The sequence below is a fragment of the Centroberyx affinis genome, unplaced genomic scaffold (genome assembly GCF_046629955.1).
Source record: "Centroberyx affinis isolate AG114_WGS23_722 - 3 ecotype Tasmania unplaced genomic scaffold, CSIRO-AGI_Caff_v1 ptg000159l_1, whole genome shotgun sequence".
Lineage (NCBI taxonomy): Eukaryota > Metazoa > Chordata > Actinopteri > Beryciformes > Berycidae > Centroberyx > Centroberyx affinis.
In genome coordinates, this window is record NW_027278856.1 from 129955 (window position 1) to 154086 (window position 24132).

General features: G+C 41.8%; 3 protein-coding genes across 4 annotated transcripts; all 3 read left to right on the plus strand.

Moving 5' to 3' along the window:
• The first annotated feature begins 299 nt into the window (after positions 1-299).
• Positions 300-9390, plus strand: sparta (spartin a). Of its 2 annotated transcripts, none has more exons than XM_071533112.1 (8): positions 300-477; positions 1199-2058; positions 4398-4592; positions 5156-5315; positions 5831-6025; positions 6806-6967; positions 7285-7375; positions 8221-9390. In XM_071533112.1, the coding sequence occupies exons 2-8, from the start codon at positions 1222-1224 to the stop codon at positions 8447-8449; spliced, it is 1869 nt and encodes a 622-aa protein (XP_071389213.1). In that variant the 5' UTR covers positions 300-477; positions 1199-1221; the 3' UTR covers positions 8450-9390. The 2 variants fall into 2 exon arrangements, with proteins under 2 accessions (XP_071389213.1, XP_071389214.1); XM_071533113.1 differs by having other exon boundaries at positions 7625-8352.
• Positions 9391-9649: 259 nt separating this feature from the next.
• Positions 9650-14759, plus strand: ccdc169 (coiled-coil domain containing 169). The gene is made up of 8 exons (XM_071533114.1): positions 9650-9726; positions 9850-9932; positions 10230-10340; positions 11367-11407; positions 12717-12815; positions 13419-13472; positions 13986-14094; positions 14575-14759. The coding sequence occupies exons 1-8, from the start codon at positions 9650-9652 to the stop codon at positions 14757-14759; spliced, it is 759 nt and encodes a 252-aa protein (XP_071389215.1).
• Positions 14760-21767: 7008 nt separating this feature from the next.
• On the plus strand, positions 21768-23909 carry LOC139655724 (serine/threonine-protein kinase DCLK1-like; the record flags this gene model as incomplete). Its single annotated transcript, XM_071533115.1, has 2 exons — positions 21768-22140; positions 23560-23909. Coding segments are annotated over exons 1-2 (711 nt in total), but the record flags the coding sequence as incomplete, so codon positions are not given.
• Positions 23910-24132: the final 223 nt, after the last annotated feature.

The window sequence follows — 24132 nt, forward strand, 5'->3', positions numbered from 1 at the left end:
GTGTGTGTCCTGTCATTTTACTAGTTAATGTTATGCCTCACTGTTAATTTCACTGCCTTTTGGAGGGTTTTGTCTTAATTGTCTGGGAACCTAGTGAAGCCTCAAGTCTCTGGGGGGGGGGGAATAATTTTGAATCTACTACAGGTTCCCTAGTAAATTATTTTCAGTTCTGCACTTAGCATTACTCAACAAACGCTGTTCGTTAATATGGGCTTTATTTTGAAAGTAGTGGCCGGAAGTTCTGTCTTCGTGTATTCTGATTGACTTGACACTTCTGTTTTTAGCTGTGACACTTCTGTTTTTCTGAGCTGCGCCCGATTCAACCAGACCGTAAAGTGAACACGTTGATATGACGAAATAATTTTTATGAACACACAGAAAAGCTGGCGAAATTGAAGTCTCACTTTTTTTTTTAGACCACTTTTTTTTTTATTGTTGGGATTTTTTGTCCTGGGAAGGTAAAGTTTGGCTGTCAAGGTAAGGCTTTAAATTGAAATTGACAATTAGACAGGCATAATGTAGGGAAAAATGTATCACTGTCTAGATATGCTAGAACGCAGGGCGCGGAAAGCTGAGAACAATGTCTAAACTTTGTCTCTTGTAAAGTTTGGTCGTATAATTATCAAGGGACTCTTCTAAATGACTTGGAGTTACTTTTTGAAAGCCCGTCTTGCTGTTCCGGTAAAACCTGATGGTCCTCAGGTCAGACCACATACACATTGCAGAGATTTTTATCACATGAACTAATCTACTCTAGCGTAAAATAGCCTAAAGCTGAACAGGTCATTTTGGCAGCAGATTTATAATTTATTTTGGTTGGTGTCTGTTTACTAACCCCTAGTTCAACAGCATATCTGCGGAGATGACTATAATGTCACCTCTTTCTACTCAAACATCATTGTCTCCCATCAAACCATTCGAAGAGTTCATTTAAAAAATATATACATATATCCATTTTGAGGGGGAAAAAAAACTACTTTAAGTCCATTAATAACTAAATATTCAATCTGTGTTTTAGAAAACACTGTTGAAAAATTGTTACTTTTTTTGCCAATAACTAAAGTTACTTATCCTTTAAAAACTATTGTAATTTGTTTTAGATTTGTGCCATAAATAACCTTGTAACAGTAGGTGTTTTTATCTAATTTTGGAGCAACACTCTTCCATTTCTTTTCTCCCTCCATTCTCTCTGTACTAGCCTAGATATCCAGTCTCCTCAGTATGGCTGAGCCTGCTGAGCTGCTGCTCATCAAGGGCCAGTACGAGTTGGCGTTTCACTGTCTGAGCCGGGGGTTGGCCGCCGAGGAGGCCGGGAAAAGACCGGAGGCCCTGGAGCATTACAAGAAGGGCCGACAACACCTCACCCAAGGACTGGAAGTTCCCACGGGGGGGGAGAAGCAGCAGGGAGCCGCCTGGGACACGGCCAGGCAGCTTCAGCAGAAGATGAGGGACACCCTGAGGACTGTGAGCACCCACCTCACTGACCTGGAGACCGCTGAGCTGCCCACAGAAGGCCAGGGTGGGCGAGTGCTGATGGAGCTCCCTCTCCATCTTTATCCAGCTCTGGCACCCAACATGCAGCCTCCCCACAGCACCCTCCACCACCTCTACCCCACCCTGCCTGCTACCATCCTAACCACACTCCCCATCCCAACCTCAGCCCCTGTCCGGCCCGCTCCACCCGGCGCTCCCCATACATACAGGCTCCCTTCAGAGGTTACAGTCCCTTCTCTACCTACCCAGCCGCTGCTACCCCTGGCTCTCCCTGGAGACCAGCCTCCAGCCTACACACCACAGCCCACAGAGGGCCACCACAGCCTGGCCTACAGTCCTGCCGCAGGGGCCCTGGGGCTGGGGGAGCAGATTGGAGCAGCAGCAGCAGCAGCAGGAGGAGGAGATGGAGAGGAGCTGCTGTTCATCCCCTCTGGGGTGCAGATGTTTTTCGTGACACCCGACGGGCAGGTCAGCTCCCTGTTTTATCCAGGCTACCTGCGCATCATCACGTTCAATGGTCAGCGCAAGGATTCGGCCGCCGGGAGACCCTCAGCATTTCTACATGTAAGAACATGTGGGTGTATGTGTGTTTTTTTTGTGTTGGAGAGTGTATTTGAAAGATAAAGAGAAACACAGAGAGGAGTTGACTTTGACCTTTGGTTTGCAGTGATTACTTTCAGGTGTGAAGGCCACCAGATGAAATAATTTCATCACTATTAGACCAGTTTTCCTATAAACTGTAAATCAGTGATATACAATATATGATTTTTAGCTACAGACAAATCTTGTGTTTACAAATGGTGTTGTCTAGGTGATACATCATCATCATCATCATTTGGGACCTTTTTCCCTGTTGAGTATAACAACGCATGCATATCTCGTCTTATGGACATTATGATAACAAATGAGTGCTTAAACAGCTGACTTTAATATAGTTGTTTTCCAGTTTATTAATGTTGGGATGGCATTGACCAGTACCCATACAACAAGACTGTGAGGATGCCTTGAATGAATTATCCATTTGCATTGGAAGTTAAGTTTAACGTAATAAGGAAGTCGCAGTGTCCTCATTCCATGCACTCTCCAGCTGTAGGAGATGAGGATTGGCAAGCCTGATGCTCCCCTCGTGAAACCAATTACATGTGAAACCAGTTTGACATAAATAGAGCTCAGGATCCTTCACACAGATCTAATTTATGTGTTTTTTTTTGGTTTGTTTTTTCATTTCACATTTTTTTCTAACTGTGTTTTAAGATGGATCAGACTCTTGATAACGTTGAGTTGTCCCAATGCAAAACTGCAGTGTATTTATGTATATATCAGGTTCTTAATGTCAATCTCTTGGACTAGTAGAACCAAACCTCGGGAGTTTTGCCTAACAGTATCATATGACTACTGTGGCACAAGGTCACATTGCACAGATACAGCTCAGTGCTCTGCCTTATGACATTAATCTGGTCTGACTCTTTCTGGCCTATTAAGTTAGAGCCTTCTGACAACTTGTCAATAGTGCTGTCTGATATGATATATATTATAAACTATTGCTTTTTTTCTCCCTTAATAATATTTTAATCTGATTATTAGATATATTAGACTGAATGTCTGTCATACACACAGCAGCTCTGCAAGTGAGACATTTTGTATTGAGGCCATATAAAGCTTAAAAGCAACAATAATGTGTTCTGGCACCTCTACAAAACAGACATTATTCCATGCTGTATAGTGCAGTGCAGCCAATGTCGGTTTGGGTGGCTTGCTCTCCTGTATTCTGGCAAACTGTGTCCCAGCAATACAATGGTCCCATTAACAGATGACTCTGCGCTTCTGTTGTGCTGTTGGTCAGTGTGCTGTGCCCTCACTGGGGTCATGCTGTCACGCTGCATACCACTGGCACAGTGCAGCAGCAAGTCTATCTGTATTTGTACACATGCCTGCCTGTATGGGTGACTGGCATTGGTCCTAATGGGGCTAAAACCCTATAATGTGTCTCTCTGTGAGAGAGGCAAGCACTGGGTCAAAAGGAAAAGGGCACACTGTGCTTGTTGGAAAACAAGAATGTGTGCTGATGTCCCACAAGAGAGAAAGAGACCAAAAACAACTCAACTTTAGCTTTATCTGTCTCAGAGGGGCAATTGATTTTGTAGCAAGGCCATAAGACCTACAAGATGCACGAAGAAAAGGGATAAACTGAATGAAGTGGAATGAATTCATAGACCTATGGGCCACATATCACTGTTGTTAGGTGAAAAACTTGTATGTCCAAAATGTTAACTTTTCAGGAACTACAAAAAACAGCCTTGTTTCCAGGTTGACCACCATGCATTTTTTTGTTTATCTAATTGGTTTTGAAAAGGTTTCATAAACCCAAGGGTTGTAGAACTTTCTCAACCAATAGAGGAGCATCAATCCTGCAACTGTAGTTAAAACATGAAAATCACCAAAACTGGAACTACAAGGTTTTCACCTGACAGCGACGATATGAAATCACCTTAGATCTGTGAAGTTGATTAGACAAGAACAAAGGACATTGATCGCTTTCAGTTCAGTCTTTACAGATTGCCTCTTGGGGAAATGAATGATTTCTAAGAGCAGTGGTCTTCAAGCATGTGCCACTGTGACTCAGGAGTCTCTGGTTTTTATTCTAACCAAACACTACAGCAGCTGATTCTACTGAGTTGTTCCTCCTCTCTGGTTGAAGGTGTTCTAATCAGAGAAATGAGCTGCTGTAGTGTTTTGTTGGAATGAAAACCTGCACCCTCTTGGGTCACGATGGCGTGCGGATGAATAGAGCTGTCTTAGAGGCCTTCATAGTTCCTTTAAGAAATCCCTATCATATCTGTAGAGGGGATTACCTGAAGGCACATACCAGGGATTATTTTTGTGTGTGTCTGTGTGTTTTCAAGGTGTGTGACTGGCTCTACCCGCTGACAACAGACACTCCAGTGCTGCTGGCTAACTCAGGGATCTTCATGTTCCCTGACACCGTGGCGGAGACCCCGGGCTCCTACGTGGGCATAGTCCTGTCGTCTGAACTGCCCGCTGCTGACCGGGAGATGTTCCAGGACCTCCTGTCGCACCTCGTTGAACTCCGGGTCCAGGTCAGTCGTCATGTTTTGGATGGAAAGATTTGTAAAGCACTGTAGATGATGTAGAGGTAGAAAACGGCAGGATGGGTATGCATGTGGGTGGATTCAATCATGCAAATGTGTGCTGTAAACGATAGCTGCTTCTGATGGAGGCTAATTATACTGTTACACCTCACCTTTCATAATGTTTCCTGACTGCTCCACATACCTGTGTGTTTCCACCTTTTGCTGTTTTAACAAAGATAACTACAGTGCCGTATTGTTGAAACCAGAAATGTGAATGCGCCATCGCACCATATGCAGTGTAATCCGTTCTTAAATATACTTGTCATGTTTTTATCTTGACACTTCAGAAGGAGCAAAATAAGAATGTTTCCATCCACAACAAGGAAACATTCTTAGTTGAGTCATGGCTTACAGAAATGTAAGCCACTAGTTTGGGTGTATACGATGGCTTGGGGTTATGTTCTGTAATCGTCTTCCAGTACACCCAGATATTAAAAGCATCTAGCTGTGCATCCTCTTGTAAAAAGAACCTATCTATTTAGCATTTGACTTGATGTCTTGTCTGACAGGCTCCAGTAGATGGGGCGGGGTCAGAGGTCATCAACCTGAGTGAGAAAGTCCCTCTTGGTCCCCCAACGGAGGAAACAGGATTCACTGTGGCAACAGGAGGGAAAGAAAAACCACCACTTCCTGAATGGAGTGAGAAGATGGCCCAAGGCATCTTGTCAGGTATGTGTGTGCGTGGGTGTGTGTGTGAGTCTTAATAAAGAAAAAATCTAAACAACGAAAAAATATATCTTGTTTGCTGATAAATTACCTTTTGAAAATATATGTAGTTCTGCTGTTTATAAAAATCACCACTAGAGAGCGCTGTTTACCAAGATTCAGTGATGGGAGAAAAGTGTTGTCCTAACACCACCTCAGTGCACAGCTGGCTCAAATAGCATTTGCAAATACTTCTTTTACTGCTTGTTTTGCAGCGTTTGTTTTTGCCCTGCCTAAAGGGCCAGATGGGTGGAGTTTGTCACATGTAATGATATTTAGCACCAGGCCAAATCAGTCCAACCAGCGAATGTTGTCTGAAAGCTACCAAAACACTGTTCTGTGAATGATAACTTGCCTCGCCAAAAGTAGACTTGCACTAACAGGTGAACCCCACCCACCTGGTTCTTCACGTTGTCTTAATACATAATCAGTGATATTGGCTTTTACACATTCACCACTGAAAGAGTCTCTCTCCATAGGAGCTACGCGGTTGAGTCAAGGGTTTGTAAAAGGAGCGGAGGCCACCGGCAGAGCGATCCAAAGAGGTGCGTCTAAGCTGCGGGACCACATCACCCCAGAGAACACACCTGCAGAGGTCAGCCCCCGAGTCACCAAAGGCCTGCAGGTGGCTAAACAGGCCACCGGGGGCGCTGTCCGGGTCAGCCAGTTCCTGGGTAAGGACTAAAATCAATATGGACTAGAAAACATCATTATGCTGCGGAAATCTATCATTCATAGGAGCAATACTAGGGCCAGAATTGTGTTTGTTATTCATATACCAGTTGAACATAACAGATCGAAAGGACAATTATTGTGGATTTGAATTGTTGCCTGGAGGCAGGTTAGGTTTTTGACTTAATTAACATTTAAATCAATCTTCAGTCCTTGGCCAAAGTGGGAAGAGGAAGGAATGGAGCTATAATGGGATAGTAAACAAGAAGTAAACTCTCTAACTAAAATATGATTATGATCTGTCAAGTGTATTATGCACGCTCTCCATAACCAATGTTCATTATGGTCTACTCTACTGTATGTGCATATTAGGGCTGCACGATATTGACAAATAATCATATTGGGATTATTTTGCTGAATATTGCAATATGGTATAAAGACATATTTTTTTTATATTTTAGATTCTTCAACTAACAAGAAACATTTTTAATAAAAAACTGAGATATTGTCGCTTAAGGTGATGAAAGTTTTTTTTTACAATATGCAGTTTAATTTATAGGCCAGAATACCATGTGTAGGAGTCCATTTTTAGTATCCACCGCTCTCATAAGATAAATGTACCCTCTTGTGATTTGGAAATTGAAGTAGTTCATATTGTGATGAAAATCACAATATGAACCAAATTTCCAAATTTTCCAAACTATTAATTAATTAATTGTGCAGCCCTATTTCACATAGCTACTTGTATGTATGTATGTATGTATCGATGTGTGTGCTTAAAGTAAACGGAGTGAGCACAGTGGCGGGATGTGTGGGAGAGAAGCTTGCGCCCCACGTGAAGAAACATGGCGCCAAGCTGATCCCAGAGTCCATGAAGAAGAGCAAAGATGGCCGTGCCTCCAACCTGGATGGAGCCAAGTTGGTGGCAGTCAGCAGCGTACAGGGTATGTAGAACAGAGACGACAGGATCAAGCACAAACTTAACAAAATCACACAATGACACACATGGATAAGCATCATTTACTGATCACCTTCTTTTAATAGACATCACAATCAACTAATCAACTGCTCATATCTGTGTGATGCTTGCAAGAACATCACACAGTTACTGATATATTTATCGGAGGTGCACATCGACTACTTAGACCTCTGTGAAAAATAGGCATGAATTCACCTTAACATGTAAGGTCTCCTAAACAAAAGTAATACAAGTCAGTTTTAGAGTCCCTTAACATTTGCTTTTTGTTTACCTCCATCCCAGGTCTCTCTACTATGTGGACGGGTCTGGAGACCGGGGCTAAGAATGTCGGCAAAAGTGTAGCATCAGAGACGGTCACAACTGTGAAGTACAAGTAAGTTCTGATGTTTTCCATTTCTGCTCCTTTAATCATTAGAAAACTGATATTCTCTGGTTGAGGCTTTTCTGTTCACTTCAAAATCTGTCATTGATTGTTGTTGTGATCTTAGTGCCAGCCTGTTTCTGAATTTGCCAGTTAACCGTTTTACAGAAAACTGGATGCAGAAACCAGGCTGCCACTCTGTGTTACGTACCTCTTGGTACATTGGGGAACTGATCTGATTTCACACCTTTGTCTTTTCAGATTTAGGGGCTTAGAGAATCTATTAAACATGTCCAGCAACATTTGACTGCAAGGGGAGTAAAGGCAAAGACCTGTGAACTAACGACTGACCCTATTCAACACTTTTATGTACACGCTTCCACTAACTACAGTAAAGTCTGAAAATAACCCTCTCATAAAAAATCCAGTTTCATCATATTGACTATTTGATTCATTTATATCTGGATAAATATGGTATGTGCTTTGGGTTATTTTCTGACTTGGCATAGGTAAAGCCTCTGGTATGTGTGTGTGTCTTCCCTGTCTGTCCATGTCAATGGCAGCTAAATGCCTGCTTGTATTGGGTGGAGGTGCTCTTGCTGTTCATAAGTGTAGACCTTTTTTCCTGCTTTGTTACTAATAAAACTGCTACAAACTGAAACACGATTCCTTCATTTTCTTGGTCTGCAGTGTGCTGATGTAAAGACAACAGAACCAATATCACACCATGTCTTATAACCGCTTATATTTGTTTGCAGTCCCTACATTTCACTTAGCATTTTCCCACTCTGCACAAGTCCTAATTGATTTCCTAGACCGTACTCCTCTCCCTTAACTCCGTATTATCCATGGTGAAGGTATGGTGATGAAGCAGGCACAGCCACAGAGACTGCTCTCCAGTCAGTGATCAATGTTAGTGTGACTGCGTACAACATTGACAACCTGGGCATCAAAGCCATCCTGAAGACCACAGGCAAGAACATGGCCAAGGTCATGGCCAAAGACAAAAACATGGAGAATGGACAGCCAGCAGATACCGAGGGGAAGGAGATAAAGAAAGAAGAGGAGGAAGAGAAGAAAGAATAGATTTAGGACATTAATGTATTAAAAGGTTTTCTGTCAAGTTTATGGATTTTACTTTGCTGATTTAAAAAATGGGGATATACTCAGTTTAGCACCTTAGAGGAAGGGGCAAACATATTAGAACTGTAGGTCAAAAGGTTAAAAGCCTAATTGTTTGTTCTGTTTTCAGTCAATTCTTGTGCAATATTATTTATTTTGTATTGGGTGAAAGTGTTGAAAGATGGGCTATAGACCCCATTGGGTTGGGGTCTCCGGTTCTGCCTTAAACTGGTTTTATTCATACTTATCTAACAGATCTTTCAGTGTCTCTATTAGCGACTCATCTTCTTCCTCTGCCCCCATGTCCTGTGGTGTCCCCCAAGGTTCCATACTTGGTCCAATCCTGTTCTCCATCTATTTGCTACCGCTAGGCCACATTATTCAGAAACACAACATTTCCTTTCACTGTTATGCAGATGATACACAGATCTACCTCCCCCTAGAGCCTAATAACTAACTTCTCCTCTATTATTGTGTTTGTTCTTCTTTTGTTTTTATTTTTCCTCTGTGTGTGTTGTAAAGCACTTTGGATCAACTGTGTTGTGTGTAAAGTGCTATATAAATAAAGTTGAATGGAATTGAAATATTGGAACCATGTAGCATGCATGTTTAATGTATTTCTCTGAAGGTTTTCTGATTTCTGAAGACATCTAACTGCTGCCCATTCCTGTATAAATTTGCAAACATTTGTGTGGACTGTGTTGTGTAGGCTGTTATGTGTTTATTGGCAGAAAAAGACAGACTGCCGTACACACACACACACACACACACACACACACACACACACCAAGGAGGCCTTAAACCGCCGATTATAGTCGACTCGCTATTTTTTTTTTTTTTAGTATACTTTGGCAACATTGGTCAGCTAAACTCATGTCAGTAGCCTAATACTGAACTGAATTGAGAGAGAGACAGAGGGCGCACAAATAACAAGAGCTTAATTTCTGTCCTAATTAAAATCGAAAACTTGTTTCATAAAATGTCTGCTTGCATAAATTATTACTAAATTGTTTGAAGTGGAGCTAATCACTTTTGCACAATTCATTACTGCGCTGCCGGTGTCTTTTCACGCCCCGCTGCTCCGCCGCACCGGAAGCGGTGGTCTATCTCCATGGCAACCCACAGTAACAAACTTTTCCTCAGTTGGTGGCAGTTTTTAGAAACATGATTGGAGATACCGACTACAGTAAATACGATTTAGCACGCCTTCAGGCAGAGCTTGAACAAGAGACTGAAATGAAGTAAGTTTTATTATTGTTTTATGTTAAGTAGGCAAGGACATTAAATGCCCGTGTCTGGAAGCGTTGCCAATGCAATAACAGGTTATGTTAGGCCTGATTTTAATACCTGACTCTTGATTATAGAGAGATGCTTGAAGAGTCTGTCTCTGATCTGAGGAGCACCATGTGTGAGCTTCAAGAAAGACTGCATAGCGTTGACGGGGAGGGTGAGTGATAGAGAAATCTTTGTGAGGCATTGATTTAATAGAATATAATATCTTTCATCTTGACCTATTATGGCTTGAATGTTGCCAAGCACTGATTTAATTAGTTGGTGTCTATTGATTAGTGTCTACCCTTGCAATCAATGATGTAGTCTACATATGATGTGTTTTCCTGCCCCAGTATACAGTGACAGCTCATCAAACACTGAACTGCACACTACGCCTAATCAAGGATCCCACCTTAGTGTGAATTTTAATTGGCTGCAATTGTATGAGTCACTGTATCCCCTGATGTACCAGGCAATGAGTGGAAGACCAGGTATGAAACACAGATAGAGCTAAACGGACAGCTGGAAAGACAGATCTCCATCGTTCATGAGAGACTGGAGGACTTACGAGGAAATCCCATGGGTAAGGTCACAGGCCGATGCCAGCTTCTTTTAAACCTCACACAGTGCATTGTAATGGTTTGAATCCACTAAATTAAATTAGGCTTCATGTATGATTTAAATATTACAGAGCATACAAAAAGCATTTTCTCCAGTCTGCCTTCCTACAGTATTACTGCAACATGTCCAAGGCTTCCAAATACCAAAACCTCTTTCAGACAAGCTCAAGACCTCTCACTGTTTATGTGCAGCTAAAGGCCGATACTTGGCCACTTTGGCTGGGAAAGCTTGTTCCATTTAAAGGTCAAGTAGCCAACCCAGTTCAAGTGTAATAAGCTCTGCTTTCTGTTCTTGATTGAAAAAGTGGTATCAGGGGTGTTGAGAACAGGCTGTTGGGAGAAACCTCTTAAATGACTTTACATGAGTGTATGTACAGGCTTAAATGTGTTGGTAACATATCTCTGAAAGCTGCAGCAAGCATAACAATGTCCAGCATGTCAGCACAGGCTGTTTAATTCATTACAACCATTCACAATGTCCCCCATTTGAAAAATAAAGGATGATGCATAACTTAAGTCCTTGCTTGACAAAATGATAACTCCCTGCCAGACAGAAAGATGTTAGGCCAGCTGCTGTCTGAAGTCACTGCCACTTAGACTATCAGGGCTTGTTTAAAGGTTAATCACACTGTAATAGCCAGGCACAAACATAAAGTCAAGCTTATATGATAACCCTTAATCACAGTTACAGTCTCAAAGGGCTTCAAAACGCCCACACTATATGAACAATAAATTAAAATGACAACCCCCATACCCTAGACCCTCACTGAGGACAAGGAAAAGCAACCACAACAACCTCATTACAAAAAGAAAAATAGAAGAAACCTTCATCACACACAGAGAGATCCCCCTACCAGGAAGGTGTGCACAAGAAGCCCCCCACTGCATTAACAATAGCTGTTACAACAGATGAGATATTTAGCACACACACACACACACTCTGACCATGCTCACACACACATTGACTGTTTGCTGTTGTTTTTTTGCAGATCGATTGGCTTCCATCCGATCCTATGATGAAATGGCAGCAGTGAGTGGAAACATGTTAATTTTGTATTTCTTTTTTTTTGTATCGTTTTTTTTGTATTTGTGTTATTTAGTGAGGATTTTCCAAGAGCAGATGAACTAACAGAGAGTTGGAAGTGTATATTAGCACATATACTGTACCAGCAGAGAGAGCTAGAGGGACAGAGTTAGGGCAGAAGGGAGAGAGAGAGAGAGAGTGAGAGAGAGAGAGGATTGTGCTGCCAGCTGCAGCTCTCCATCCTCCCGTTGATGCAGGCAGAATAAACCAGACTTTAATCACAGCACAGTAATCACTGGATTATACAAACCATGGGAGAGTAATACACACTAATTACAATGCTTTAACACTCAGGACATGCACATACACATGTGTAAAGGCGCAACACACACACACACACAAAGATTGCACGATACAGTCTAAATGTGTGCGTGTGTGTGTGTGTGTGCACGTGCAAGGCAGAACTAACAGATGCTCATTAGTTTATGCAGGGAGTGATGGTGATCTGCAAGATCACCATGGAGGCCTTTAGACAAACTGAGAGAGAGTGAGACACTAAGATTTATTTTTAAATCTGTGCACTGAGTAAATATGAGGAACACAGTTTTTTTGGAAAAACAAGCAAGACAACAGCATGTGATCTACAGCAAGAAGCAACATTAACATATAAACGGGCTGCATACTGTGATATTCATTAGTACTCAACAGACTGACTACAGGTACTTAGTTCTGTATGTTCAGTTCTGCGCAGGAGAGGCACTGAATGTTAATCAGACCTAGTGAACAATAGGATCACAGCAGCTGCTCCAAACCCAGAAATGAACCATGTATCATTGGTCTGTTCTGTAACTATTGTAGCTCTGCTCTTATATCTGTTGTTGTATCTTATCATGTAGCAGTTGAATGGGCCTAATCCATTTCTCTGATGCCTGATGCATTAACTGTTCTGTTGTTGTTTGATCACAGTAGATAAAAGTAAATGAATACAGTATAATTCAACTACAGGTTCATTTGTGATTAGATCATTTACAAAAAAAAAAGAATGTTATAATGTAATACAGAGTTCTAGGCCAAGGACATCAGCAGTGCAACACTTTCAGTATGCATGGCTTCTTTAATGATATGAATTGTGCTGATTAACTGTAACAATTTGGACAGAAAGAAAATACCTGCACACCAGAATGATGCTCCCTTAGTGTTTATTTGCAGCAGCGTTTCAACCTCTGTTTCTGTGGTGTAGCACCGATAGCACCTGGCCAACGTTTTTGGATGTGCGTACACTTATCTTTTTACTAACTGTACCAATTTGCCACAGGATACACTGAGACAGCGCCTGAAGCTTCTGACCAATGAGAAGTCTGAGCTGCAGAGTCAACTGATGGATTGTCGTCTCAGAATTGAACAAGAGGGAAAGGTGTGTATCTCTGCTGTTCAAGGTCTTTGTGTGTAGCTGTTGAGTGTATTGTTGAGGGTCACAATGTCTGCTAGTGTAGTTTTATTACTTCTCAGACAAGCAGCTCTGCATAATTCCAGGTACAACAATGTCACCGATACCAATTACTCATTAATCATTACTAATTATTAATTAACGAAGGATTGAAAAAGATTTGCCTGTTATTTTTTTTTCATCCTTTCTATTTTTAACAACCATCGATGCAAGATCGAACCTACCTTTGTCCTGTACTAGTGCGATTGGACCAGTATGCCCTTGGTTTATCAACTTGGTTCTTTGTTTATTGTTCTGCTCAACACACAGCAAGATATTAGTTGAATGAAGGTTTACCACACAGCATTTGCAGTCTGTAATCCTCGTTCTAATCTGTTGCTCATTAACACCGAAGACCTCCTGAAAACCCCCCATATACACAGGCAGCAAACACGCTAGAAACAATGCATCCATGAGCAGGCTGACTATTATTTACAGATAGAACAGTCAAATCTGTGTAATCTGTAGATATATTTATTTAAAAAAAATTATAAATAGTGAAATACTGTCTCTGTTTCTTTCACATATCAGGCATTTCATAAAACCAATGACGAGAGGCGTGCGTATCTATCAGAAATTGCTAAGGTAAGCATTCCCATCCATCCTTGTAAACACAAATCATAAACTGAACAAGTATCTCTCAATCCTATTGACCACCGATCCTCAAGTGCCTCATATATGTTCCTCATATATGTGTGACAGCTATTGTTGCTAAGGGAGAACATTGTGGAGAGAGCAGGCTGGTGCTCTCTTTCTCTCTTTCAGGCCTAGTTATGCTTTCTCATTCATCCTCTAGTGCCACTCTCTCTCTCTCTCTCTCTCTCTCTCTCTCTCGTTATATAATAGGTGAGACTCTGCTCAACTAAAAAGTGAGTCAAGGACTTTCCAGCTTACACTATGTTGTAACAGTGCTGGCTCCCTGCAGTGCTGCTGAAACCTGCAACGTTTTGAAACAAATCTTTACATCATCTTAAAGTGGCAACTTGTAATTTGTCTCTGCTTGCTGTGAACAGACAGGCACACATGCGTACAGACCCAGCTAAACACAATGATTATGCGTCTGGAGTGTAATTACTCATGAATTCTCTGCTGCCACAGCTGTCCTCCACCCTTGAAGCGACTAGGAGGCAGTACTCCACCCAGCCACAGGGGGCGGCAGAGAGCAAACAGAGGAGGTTAGTGAGGCACAGTGCCCGCCACAACAGAGGTTGAATGAAAGCGCCACCAGTCAGGAACTGTCACTATGATCTCCAACCTGTCCATCATGAGAAAGTCAAGTCTAAGTCAAGTTTAGTAGACCTGCTCTCGTCAAGCATGTGTTGTATGCTGTCAGGGTCACTGTTTGTGAGTCGTTATATATTATGAGTTGAAGTTAAATGATACCAGTATCTAGCCAAATTCAGTCAGACTTGTCAGCTTTCAGGCTCTTGATCTGTAACTAACAGAGGAATGCATGTTGAAATGAATAACTCACAATTTATAAGTGAATAAATGTTAAGATAAATAAACATCTGAATTGAGTGCCTTGTTATGAAATGCTGCAATGTTTTGTCAGCTTTGAGCTCATAATGGACAGTAAATCTGTCTGCTAAACCTATTATATTTTCTTATTATATTAATTTGTTATGTCATGCATTCATTCGCTCACTCATAATCTTCCCCCTGTTATCTCTTGGTCACAATAGAGAGAAGCAGACCAACAGAAAGTCAGAGACCGACTCTAAGAAAGGAGAAGAGAGAGGAGAGGACGGAGGAGGGCATGTGGGAGGAAGAGATGGAGGTGGAGGGAAGGGAGGGAGGAGAGAAGAGAGGAAAGCTGTGATGGAAAGCAGATTACCAACACTTAAGCACTACCTGAAACACAACTCCTAACCCGAGAGAGCTGTTTTAAAGGTGTTAATATTACTTCTAACACTACGAAACCAAACCCCTTAATTTTATCCCTGAAATGTCCTTTATTTCATAAACAGGATAAACAGGAATTATCCATTAAAAATAGCATAGCTTTTATAAACATATGGGTTACTATCATGGGATTTTAAAGGGATCTATTCATTGATTTTTTTTTATACCTTTTGTTCATGGTTTACAGGGTTATTAATGAGTTATCAAAGTAAAGTTCCTGTTTCCCTGGATTCTTCAGTATATTAGAAAGTCAAAAATTAAGGGGGTGCTTAAGGGGTTTTTGAAGGGGTCTCCTCCATTAATGACTCCCTTAACTAATTTTAACGGGATTTTCCATGAATTAAGGGGTGAATTAATGTAAATTAATGGAAATGTAAGGTTATTTCAAGGGATCAGCGGTTCGTAGCGTAACACAAACCTGCTGTTTTAGACCCGTTTTAAAAGAGTTAATCTTACTTTCCTCTGGGTGCATTGGAAGGATTATAGTAGTATATTGTATACTGTAATGTTTGTACTGTGTTTCCAGTGCAAGAATGTGCTGTACTTCAACTTTCTATGTCTTTCTTCATATTCCCCAAAGGCTGACTGTGAAGAAGCAATATACAGTAATTCCCCTGTAATGTATCTGCCCATGTGCCACAATCATTATTCATGTTTTCCATTTGATGACATGGTATAAAATCCTACATTTACAATGAAGTTTGGTATGTTATGGTTGTTTATCATCTCTCACTGGTGCTGCAATATGTATGAATGTATATAAAAAGAGACCACAACCCTAATCCATAATATAACACCCTGAATTTCTCACATTGCTCGATTGTGCAATGTAGTTTGTTTGTTTTTTTACATCTTTTTTTTTTGTTTCACAGAGGAGAGATGTAAGGAGAAAAGAGAAGGGGGAGGAGATATTACAGGCTTTCAGTACAGGTCATCTCCAAAAGTGTCAGAAGCCTGCTGAGTCTGACATTTCTAGTGTCACTGCCATTTTTTCAAAGCACCTCCTACGACTTACATTACATAAACAGCACTGAATCCATCGCTCTCTCTCTCTCTCTCTCTCTCTCTATCTCTCTCTCTCTCTCTCTCTCTCTCTCACCGTATGTGGTTCATCTACTGAGTAACCAGTCACCTCATCCCACCCACTGACCGCCTTGCTAAATGTGGGTGTAAGAAATCTGTGCCCAGTAGTGAATTGCCAGAAGCTGTATCACTGTTCTTTGTGGAGCAATGTGGAGGATGGTTTCAGCTCTTGTCTGCCTCAAAATATTGAATTGTAAGATAATCTCACAAAAAAAGGGTCTTACAGGCAAGACAAGGCATGAATACATCTCTTTCTATCATTTCTTTGGCTTCATTTTGTGTTAGTATTAATTAACTGGTGGACTGTGACTCAAAATTTGGTGCTGAGGGGCGTCCTGTTGGCTCAGTGGTTTGTACCATGTGGGAGCGACATCCTGGGTTTGAATCGAACCCAGGACCTTTGTGGCATGTCATATCTCTATCTCTACTTTCAACCGTTGAATAAAGGCGAAAATGGCCAAAAATAATCTTGAAAAAAAAAAAAGGTCTTTAGACATGGGCACAGAAAAACTGTATTACCTAATATTGGACTTTATGTCCGAGTCTGAGGTGGCAGGGTGTTGTAGGGAAACCACCCTTAAACCAGAAGGTCCCAGGTTCAAACCCCTGAGTCAGCAAGCACCCACCCTGCTGAATCCCTAGGGTGCTGTTCTGTAGCTGACCCTGACCTCTGATTGGCCTATGGAAGGGGGCAAGTGAGAAGAGAATTTCCTTTTGGGAATCAATAAAAGTATCAGCTAAGAATTAACTATACTCACATTGTATGTATATACTCACATTGTAACTATACTTACATTGAACACGCACACCGAAGTATGATTTAACTCTTGCAATAAAAAGTTAAATCTCAGTTAGGGTTCCACTCGTTTATTTCTTTTTTTTTTTTTATATATATTTTTTATTTATTTCACAGTTGCCAAAAAAATATACAAAATCAAAGACATGCAATTTTGCCCTCATATCCTCCCTCTCCCCCTCTACAATCAAAGGTAATGATAATAAAAATAATAAAAATAAAAGTACATTTTAACATAATACATAAAAAAAAAGAAAAAAGAGTAAGATGAATGCAAACGATATGTTAATACAAATACAAATTCAAATTCAAATTTGGCAAATGAAGTAAATATAATTACAATAACCATAATCATAATAATAATAATGATAATAATAATAGGGATGTTTATAAAAGTTTCCTATCACAGCCAAGGGTTCTCTGGCCCTCACCTGCTCTCTGCAGCAACATTCATGTTAGAGCTATGTCTATTAGACACGGCTCTGATATCATCATTTTTAGTACCAGGAATACCAAGGTCTTATATTATTGATTACATTTTAGAGAAAACTTCCATGCTTGAAAGTATTGGGTTCCATAAATCTTGAAAACTTTGACCCCGTCTATATTTTTCAAAAGTTAACTTCTCCATTGGTAAAAATTCTGATATTTGGGACAGAAATGTCTTAAAGATTGGAGGAGAGTCATCCTTCCAGAATAAGAGTATACATTTCTTTGCAAAGTATGTTATTGTAATTAATAATCTACATTTCCTCCTGTCCAAAGGGAGATCTTGGGTATCGTTTAGCAAGTATAGGTTAGGTTTCATTTCAAATACCTTTTCTAGTGTTTTTTGCGTAAATGAATGGACTGAGCTCCAGAAAGTTTTCAAGCACTCACATTCCCAAAACATATGCAGAAATGTTCCATCCCCCACTTTGCATCGGGGGCACTTTATAGATATATCTTTTGAAATTTTGTTCATTTTAACTGGTGTAAGGTACAATTTATAAATAAATTTACTCGTTTATTTCTGATATGTCTGGGTAAATTGGTGTACAAGCCTCGGTGTGCAGTGACAGGTTGTTTGGCTTAGATTAATGGCTTCATTTAAAGATAGCTGTTTCATGATGCTGTATGAAAGAGTGAACACACTGACAGTGCACTACTCTCTTTCTCTCTCTTCCTCTTCCTCCTCCTCTTCTCTATTTCTCTCACACACAAGCACATTTTAGTATCACTGCATTCTGCTCATGAATCATCCAGCCACAGAGTAACCACCTCCAAGTCCTGTGCTGACAGGTGAGGCACCAGTGACAAATCACTCCAGTATCGGTCAAAACATCATGTATCACACTCTTGCTGCCTGCCCATGTTAATTCAGTCAGCTCCTCTATCTGTTTTATTCACAATAAAATGTGTGTGTCTCAGATGGGACAGACTGGAGGATTTTCGAGTACTATTTTCGAGTAATGCAAAGACTTGGAGTGATTACCAAAGAAATGGAAAGAATGTCTTTGCAGCATCTGTCACTGGTCTGAGTGGGTGGGTTTTGAATTTCGCTGCCGTGCTGGGAAATTAAGGCCAATTTTATTTTCAGAATTATTCCAGATTTGGGTTTGCCTCGACATGAATCATCAGTTGACATGTTTGGATGAGCTCTAACTCTGTTATTGATATACTCCATGGAAATGCATCCGCAGAGACGCACTACACTGTGCTTGTTTATTGTGTTTCTGAAAAACAACCATTCAAGATAGAGGCAAGAAACAAAACCCATAACGCTCAGTGAGGCTGTGGCACAAAAGAAAAATCTTTGACCTTTACCTCAATTGGCCTTAAAGTGTTCTATAAGAATGGCTGATCATAAAACAGCTTGTTCAGTCCACAAAAAACTTGGTACATATTTTAGGTACAGGTAAAAACATGTCTGCAAAGGCATTTTAAAAAAAAATGCCACGAGTGCCAAAGATTTGTATCTCTTTATCTAGTCTATTGAACTTTGGAAAATTGCTGACTCATTCCCCAGGACCAAGTATTAGTTGATCCCTATGAAACATTGTATCCATTTCATTATTTGTATGGATACAATGTGCATCTACAAACCAACTCCCATACAAATCTGATTATATTTGGCCAATCAGCAATTAGTCAGAAGTAATGCTAATACAAACATGGATGCATATCAGCTGTTATATTCTGCATGACGGATTACTTTGAAAGCTCTAATGGCTGCTAAGACCATTTCTTTTATCCAGTGCCATACAGTGTTACATTCACGGATAGCTCTGTATTATATATCTATAATTATCTGATACTTCCCACTGCTTTTTGAATACATACGTACACAGACAATTATCAGATTTCGATCCTAGTTTCTTGGGTAGCAGAGAATGGAAGTGAAATATAGGCTTGTGAGTCCTTGACAGACTTCTGCCCTTGTCCTCCATCTTCCTTGTATTGGTCCGAAGACGCTGTCTCCCCACACGTGCCTCGTTTCCCCAGGCTTCCTAATATAGACAGGCACACCTTGTCATCCCTCAGTTTGTGACGCACATTGGGTCCCTGTGTGTGTCTCCCCAAAATAGACCAATGTGTGAGGGTCTTATGAAGGGGAAATGTTTCTGTCTCTGTCACAGTCACACACTCAGTCATTCAAGACGCAATCAGCAGTCTGTTTCACCATTTAAATTCCTGGTTCCTGCTCATTCTTAATTTGATTATATGGAACATGAGATTTTTTATAACTTTCTCAACTCAATATGCAGGTGTACTTTACGGCAGTGATCACAAACATTACAAATTTAAAGAAACATTTTACAAACTCAGACCATTTACAAGTAAACTTATGCTTAGCTGTCAGACATGTTTAGCCCTTGTATAAAAAAGTAAACCTGAAACAATGCCTTCAATCTATTAGATAACAATGTAAGCAAAGCCAGTGGTAGGGTGACAGGGTTTCAACAGACTGGGGCTGCAACTTTCACCATCAATGGCACAGATAAATACTGGTTAACACACACAAACACACACATGCACACACGCGCGCGCACACACACACACACACACACACACACACACACAGTTCATCAGGGAGTGGGGATGGAGCGGAATTGGATGGTCTCTGGAGGACAGGATGTAGGTCAATGGGCTCTCTATCTCCTCCATCGCTCGGAGAGTCAATTTCCTGCCATCATACACAAACAAACTTCAGAGCTTATAGGAAGAAACAAGTTCATGATAGAGAGACAGCAGCAGCCTCTCCAACTCTCTTCCTCCGATGCTTCATGGAGTCCCGTGTAACTCAACAGATAGAGGATACAGTATATTGCCATCATTAGAGATTTGATTCCAATTGAGCCTCCATACTAGAAATAAACACGTCGACTTGGGTAAAATCATCTATTACATCCATCTCTACCAGCAAATAGGTCATACGCTGTGAGTATAGCTATATGTTTTGAATCTAATAGTGTAGGTTCAGCAGCCTTGAACCCCCAGTGTAAACAATGGAGTAAGAGCGTTACATAACACTCTCACATGCAAATTTCCTTGTGGGTGAAACATAAGACTATACTGTATTCGGTCTCAATGTTTTAAACTTCAATTTTAATCAATCCTTATCAAAAGAGCCATAGTGATCATATGATAGATTTGAGAAGGATACAAATATCACAGCAAAACTGTATATATAACTAACTACGTAGCCTACAGTATATTAGAAAATATAGAGAATATTCTCGAAATATCTTGATTTTTCCTCATAGAAGGAATACAGCCTTTATTTTGTTTGATTTTTGTTTCGGTTAAATCAAATCCGTGGCGCATAATGTTATTCATTTTGGTTAAATCGTGGCTTGTAGGCATAGTCCTTATTAAATAACGATCAAGGGGGGAAAAATACCCCTCACGCTGCGTCCTGACAGCCGACGCGTGTCTTGGGGGCTGGGGGGCTGGGGTGTTGGGGTGCAGGAGCAGCAGCACGGGTGGGAAGTGTGGGTTTGCATCCCAATGAGGAGGAGGAAGAGGAGGAAGAAGAGGAAGAGAAGAAAGGGGGGGCGCTCAATGAAAATCACGACAGGATGAGGAGGAGGAGAGAGGAGGTGGGTGAAAAGAGAATGGGAGGGGAAGCAGCTGCTGCCTATAGCTCATTCCAGTCCAGCCTCTTCTTGCTCACAACACACACACACACACACGCACGCACACACACGCACGCACACATACATACACACACTGGTGGTGGTGGTGGTGGTGGAGCAGATCAGCCGGACAACAAAGGGACGCGCAGGGGGGCTTCACTGCAGCCAGGACGGGATAACACATTACCACCATCCAGTGTCAGCCAGGCGCACTGAACTCTCTCTTATCTACTGGGAAATAAAGAGTCAGCCAGACTGGAGGTGACCGTCGAAGAAGCGCTAATTACCCGCGCAGGTAAGCCCACTGTCCTGTCAAAGTACTATGTATCCGCAGAAATCAATAACAGAGTGGTAGTTTAATTTTATGTTGTTGTTTAACTGGAGTATTTTTTTTGCCCCGTCAGAAGACACTTGGTGGGGAGGGGGGTTTGTTTTGAGCAGGCAGGGGTCCATGCCGTTTTGCTCAGGACTATAAAACTTAAAGTGAAAGACATAACCCACTTTTTATGGGTTTTTTTTACTAGATAATTATTGTGGGGTCGCAGTGTTATGTTGAAAACTCCTGCTGAAGGCTGCTGTTCGTCCGGCTGTGCGCAGCTTCTGAATATTTATCAAGTTGAAAATAAATAGGCTATTATTGATTCGTGACTGTCGTGCTCTCTCTCTGTGTCATCTGCGCTTCAGAAACGCTCGGGCTGGCTCACTGTAAACAGGCACATTGTTAGACAGCGGGTTGTCATGAAGCCTACTGTCCGGTGCTCGGCTTAAGAGCACTTAATCTGTCATTAGGAGGTTATTTTGAGCCCGTACACCCGCACCAGAGACCGACCGGTAACCCGGGCCGTCCAAACTCCTTGTTGGTTTCTTCGTTTCTACACGTTTCGAGACTTCTGCCTTTTGTTTACATATTTGCCAGTCAAACTTTTCACCACAGTTCTTCCCATTTTGTCTCCAGACAGTACAGCCGTACTCGTAACCCTTGGCAGCGAGATGGAGCTGGATCATTTCGACGAGCGGGACAAAGGTCAGAGGCACAGCCGGTCCAGCGCGAAGATGAACGGGGTGCCCAGTCCGACACACAGCGCCCACTGCACACTGTACCGGACTCGGACCCTGAAGACTCTGAGCGCCGAAAAGAGGGCCAAGAAGGTCCGCTTCTACCGCAACGGAGACCGGTACTTCAACGGGATAGTTTACGCCATCTCCACAGACCGGTTCCGGACCTTTGACGCGCTGTTGGCGGACCTGACCCGCTCCCTGTCCGACAATGTCAACCTGCCCCAGGGCGTCCGGACCATCTACACCCTGGATGGCTCCAAAAAGATCATCAACATCGAGCAGTTGGTGGAAGGTAAATGCTTGTGTGACTAAGTATATGGTCATTGAATGCTTGACATGTCAAATTATTGAGAGCTTTAAATGTAGGTCTCTCTCTCTCTCTCTCTCTCTCTCTGTCTCTCTCTCTCTCTCTCTCTCTCTCTCTCTCTCTCTCTTTCCCACTCTATCTCTCTCTCCCTAGACCTGTGGACTCATCAGCAGCCATAATGTTATCTAAACTGTGTCCTAATTTCTTACCTCTGTTGAAGTCTGTCTGTCTGTCTGTCTGTCTGTCTGTCTGTCTGTCTGTCTGTCTGTCTGTCTCTCTCTCTCTCTCTCTCTCTCTCTCTCTCTCTCTCTCTCTCTCCCTCTCTATCCAAGGACAAACATTGTCTGACCTAATAGCCTATCTGCTGGCTTTGCCTCTGATCTCTCCCTGCTGATCTCCCTATTGCATAATTGCCTTACTTGCAGAGTGAGAGAACACACCAAAGAGTATGACAAATGTGGAGTGAATGAGCTGCCCCTATTTAAACAATAGACCCCATCTGCACTCACAGTCACGGTGCCATAAGCAGCAAATTTAGAAAACTCTACCCCTGGCTGGCCAAAATGTTGCACTGCTTCTTCTTCATTTGAGGTCAGAGCTCTGGTGCATTGTTACCACCTTTTACTGGATCTACTAAAGCAGAGCATCTGAACATGGATGGTTTGAAGCCTCAACAAGATATTTGTATATGCACTGTAAGAATGGCTAATCCACTTAAATACATTGTAGATTATTATCATGAAGATTATATCAATCATTTGAGTTACAGATGGCCATATGGTGGCACCGACATAAACCTCAGTGAGGCTTAGCTCTCTCTTGATCTGTTTTACTCTCTAACACATACTGATATTTCCTCACGAGAAGTGACTAGGGAAGTAACACAAGTTAGTTATACTTGTGTTGCCTGCCTCATTTGTTAGAATAGGCTGCAACCTTACCTATATCAATCTAACAACCTATATAAGGTGTTAATCTATTTACTCTATGCTATCTGCCATCAGAATCATAGTCAGTAGGCTATATTTGGTTAAAAATCTGCTCAAGCTGTTACAGATATTGCACAGAGAGCAAAGTAGCTAGTTTTTATGCAGCCAGTCTTATAGGATCATATTCTTCAATAACAGTCAGAAGGCAGTCAACACATTTGATATTTTCATTCATCTGTCTCATTACTCAGTTTTCTTCCTCCCCTCTCTATTGTTCCACATTCTTCACCATTTGCTACCCTTATTCTCTCTCCATACAGGCCACTGTCATCTTCAGTTATTCTGTTTTTTCTTTGTTGTTGTGATTCCCAAAGCTCAGCTCATTCGTTCAGATATTTCTGTAGATAACATCTCCCTTCTTTCCCCTTCCTCCTCCTCTCCTCTTCCCCAACTCCCCTCCACACCCCATCCTCAGGGGAAAGCTATGTCTGCAGCTCCATTGAGGCCTACAAGAAGCTGGACTACACGAAAAACGTCAACCCCAACTGGTCGGTGAATGTGAAGGCGTCAGCGGCAGCCTCCCGCGGGCCTCCGTCCCTGGGCAGCGCCAAGGCCGGAGGCCCAGAGAGCCGTGAAAACAAGGACTTCATACGTCCAAAGCTTGTGACAGTGGTGCGGAGCGGCGTGAAGCCCCGCAAAGCTGTGAGGATCCTGCTGAACAAGAAGACGGCCCATTCCTACGAACAAGTCCTGACTGACATCACCGACGCCATCAAACTAGACTCTGGAGTGGTTAAGAAGATCTATACGCTGGAGGGCAAACTGGTAAGAAACTGTCACAGTGGTCATATAGGGCCAATCCATTTCTTGTTGGTTATCAGCGCATTGAAAGTTTCACACTGACAATACAAAATGAAGGCATAAATTCACATGTTTACACTGTTTTCTGAGGTTGTTGAGCATAAACAGCTTGTTTCATAAGCACTGGTAGAGATGTGGGATGCAAATCGTGGCGTTTAAGGTGGACCTGGTTTTGACTTTGATTGGG

Bases quoted from the DNA above. Each gene is read 5' to 3' on its own strand.
- sparta (XM_071533112.1), top strand. From the start codon at position 1,222: ATGGCTGAGCCTGCTGAGCTGCTGCTCATCAAGGGCCAGTACGAGTTG. The intron at 2,059-4,397 runs GTAAGAACATGT...TGTGTTTTCAAG, and splicing joins GACCCTCAGCATTTCTACAT to GTGTGTGACTGGCTCTACCC. The intron at 6,026-6,805 runs GTAAGGACTAAA...GTGTGCTTAAAG, and splicing joins CCGGGTCAGCCAGTTCCTGG to TAAACGGAGTGAGCACAGTG.
- ccdc169 (XM_071533114.1), top strand. From the start codon at position 9,650: ATGATTGGAGATACCGACTACAGTAAATACGATTTAGCACGCCTTCAG. The intron at 9,933-10,229 runs GTGAGTGATAGA...CTGATGTACCAG, and splicing joins GCATAGCGTTGACGGGGAGG to GCAATGAGTGGAAGACCAGG. The intron at 11,408-12,716 runs GTGAGTGGAAAC...AATTTGCCACAG, and splicing joins CCTATGATGAAATGGCAGCA to GATACACTGAGACAGCGCCT.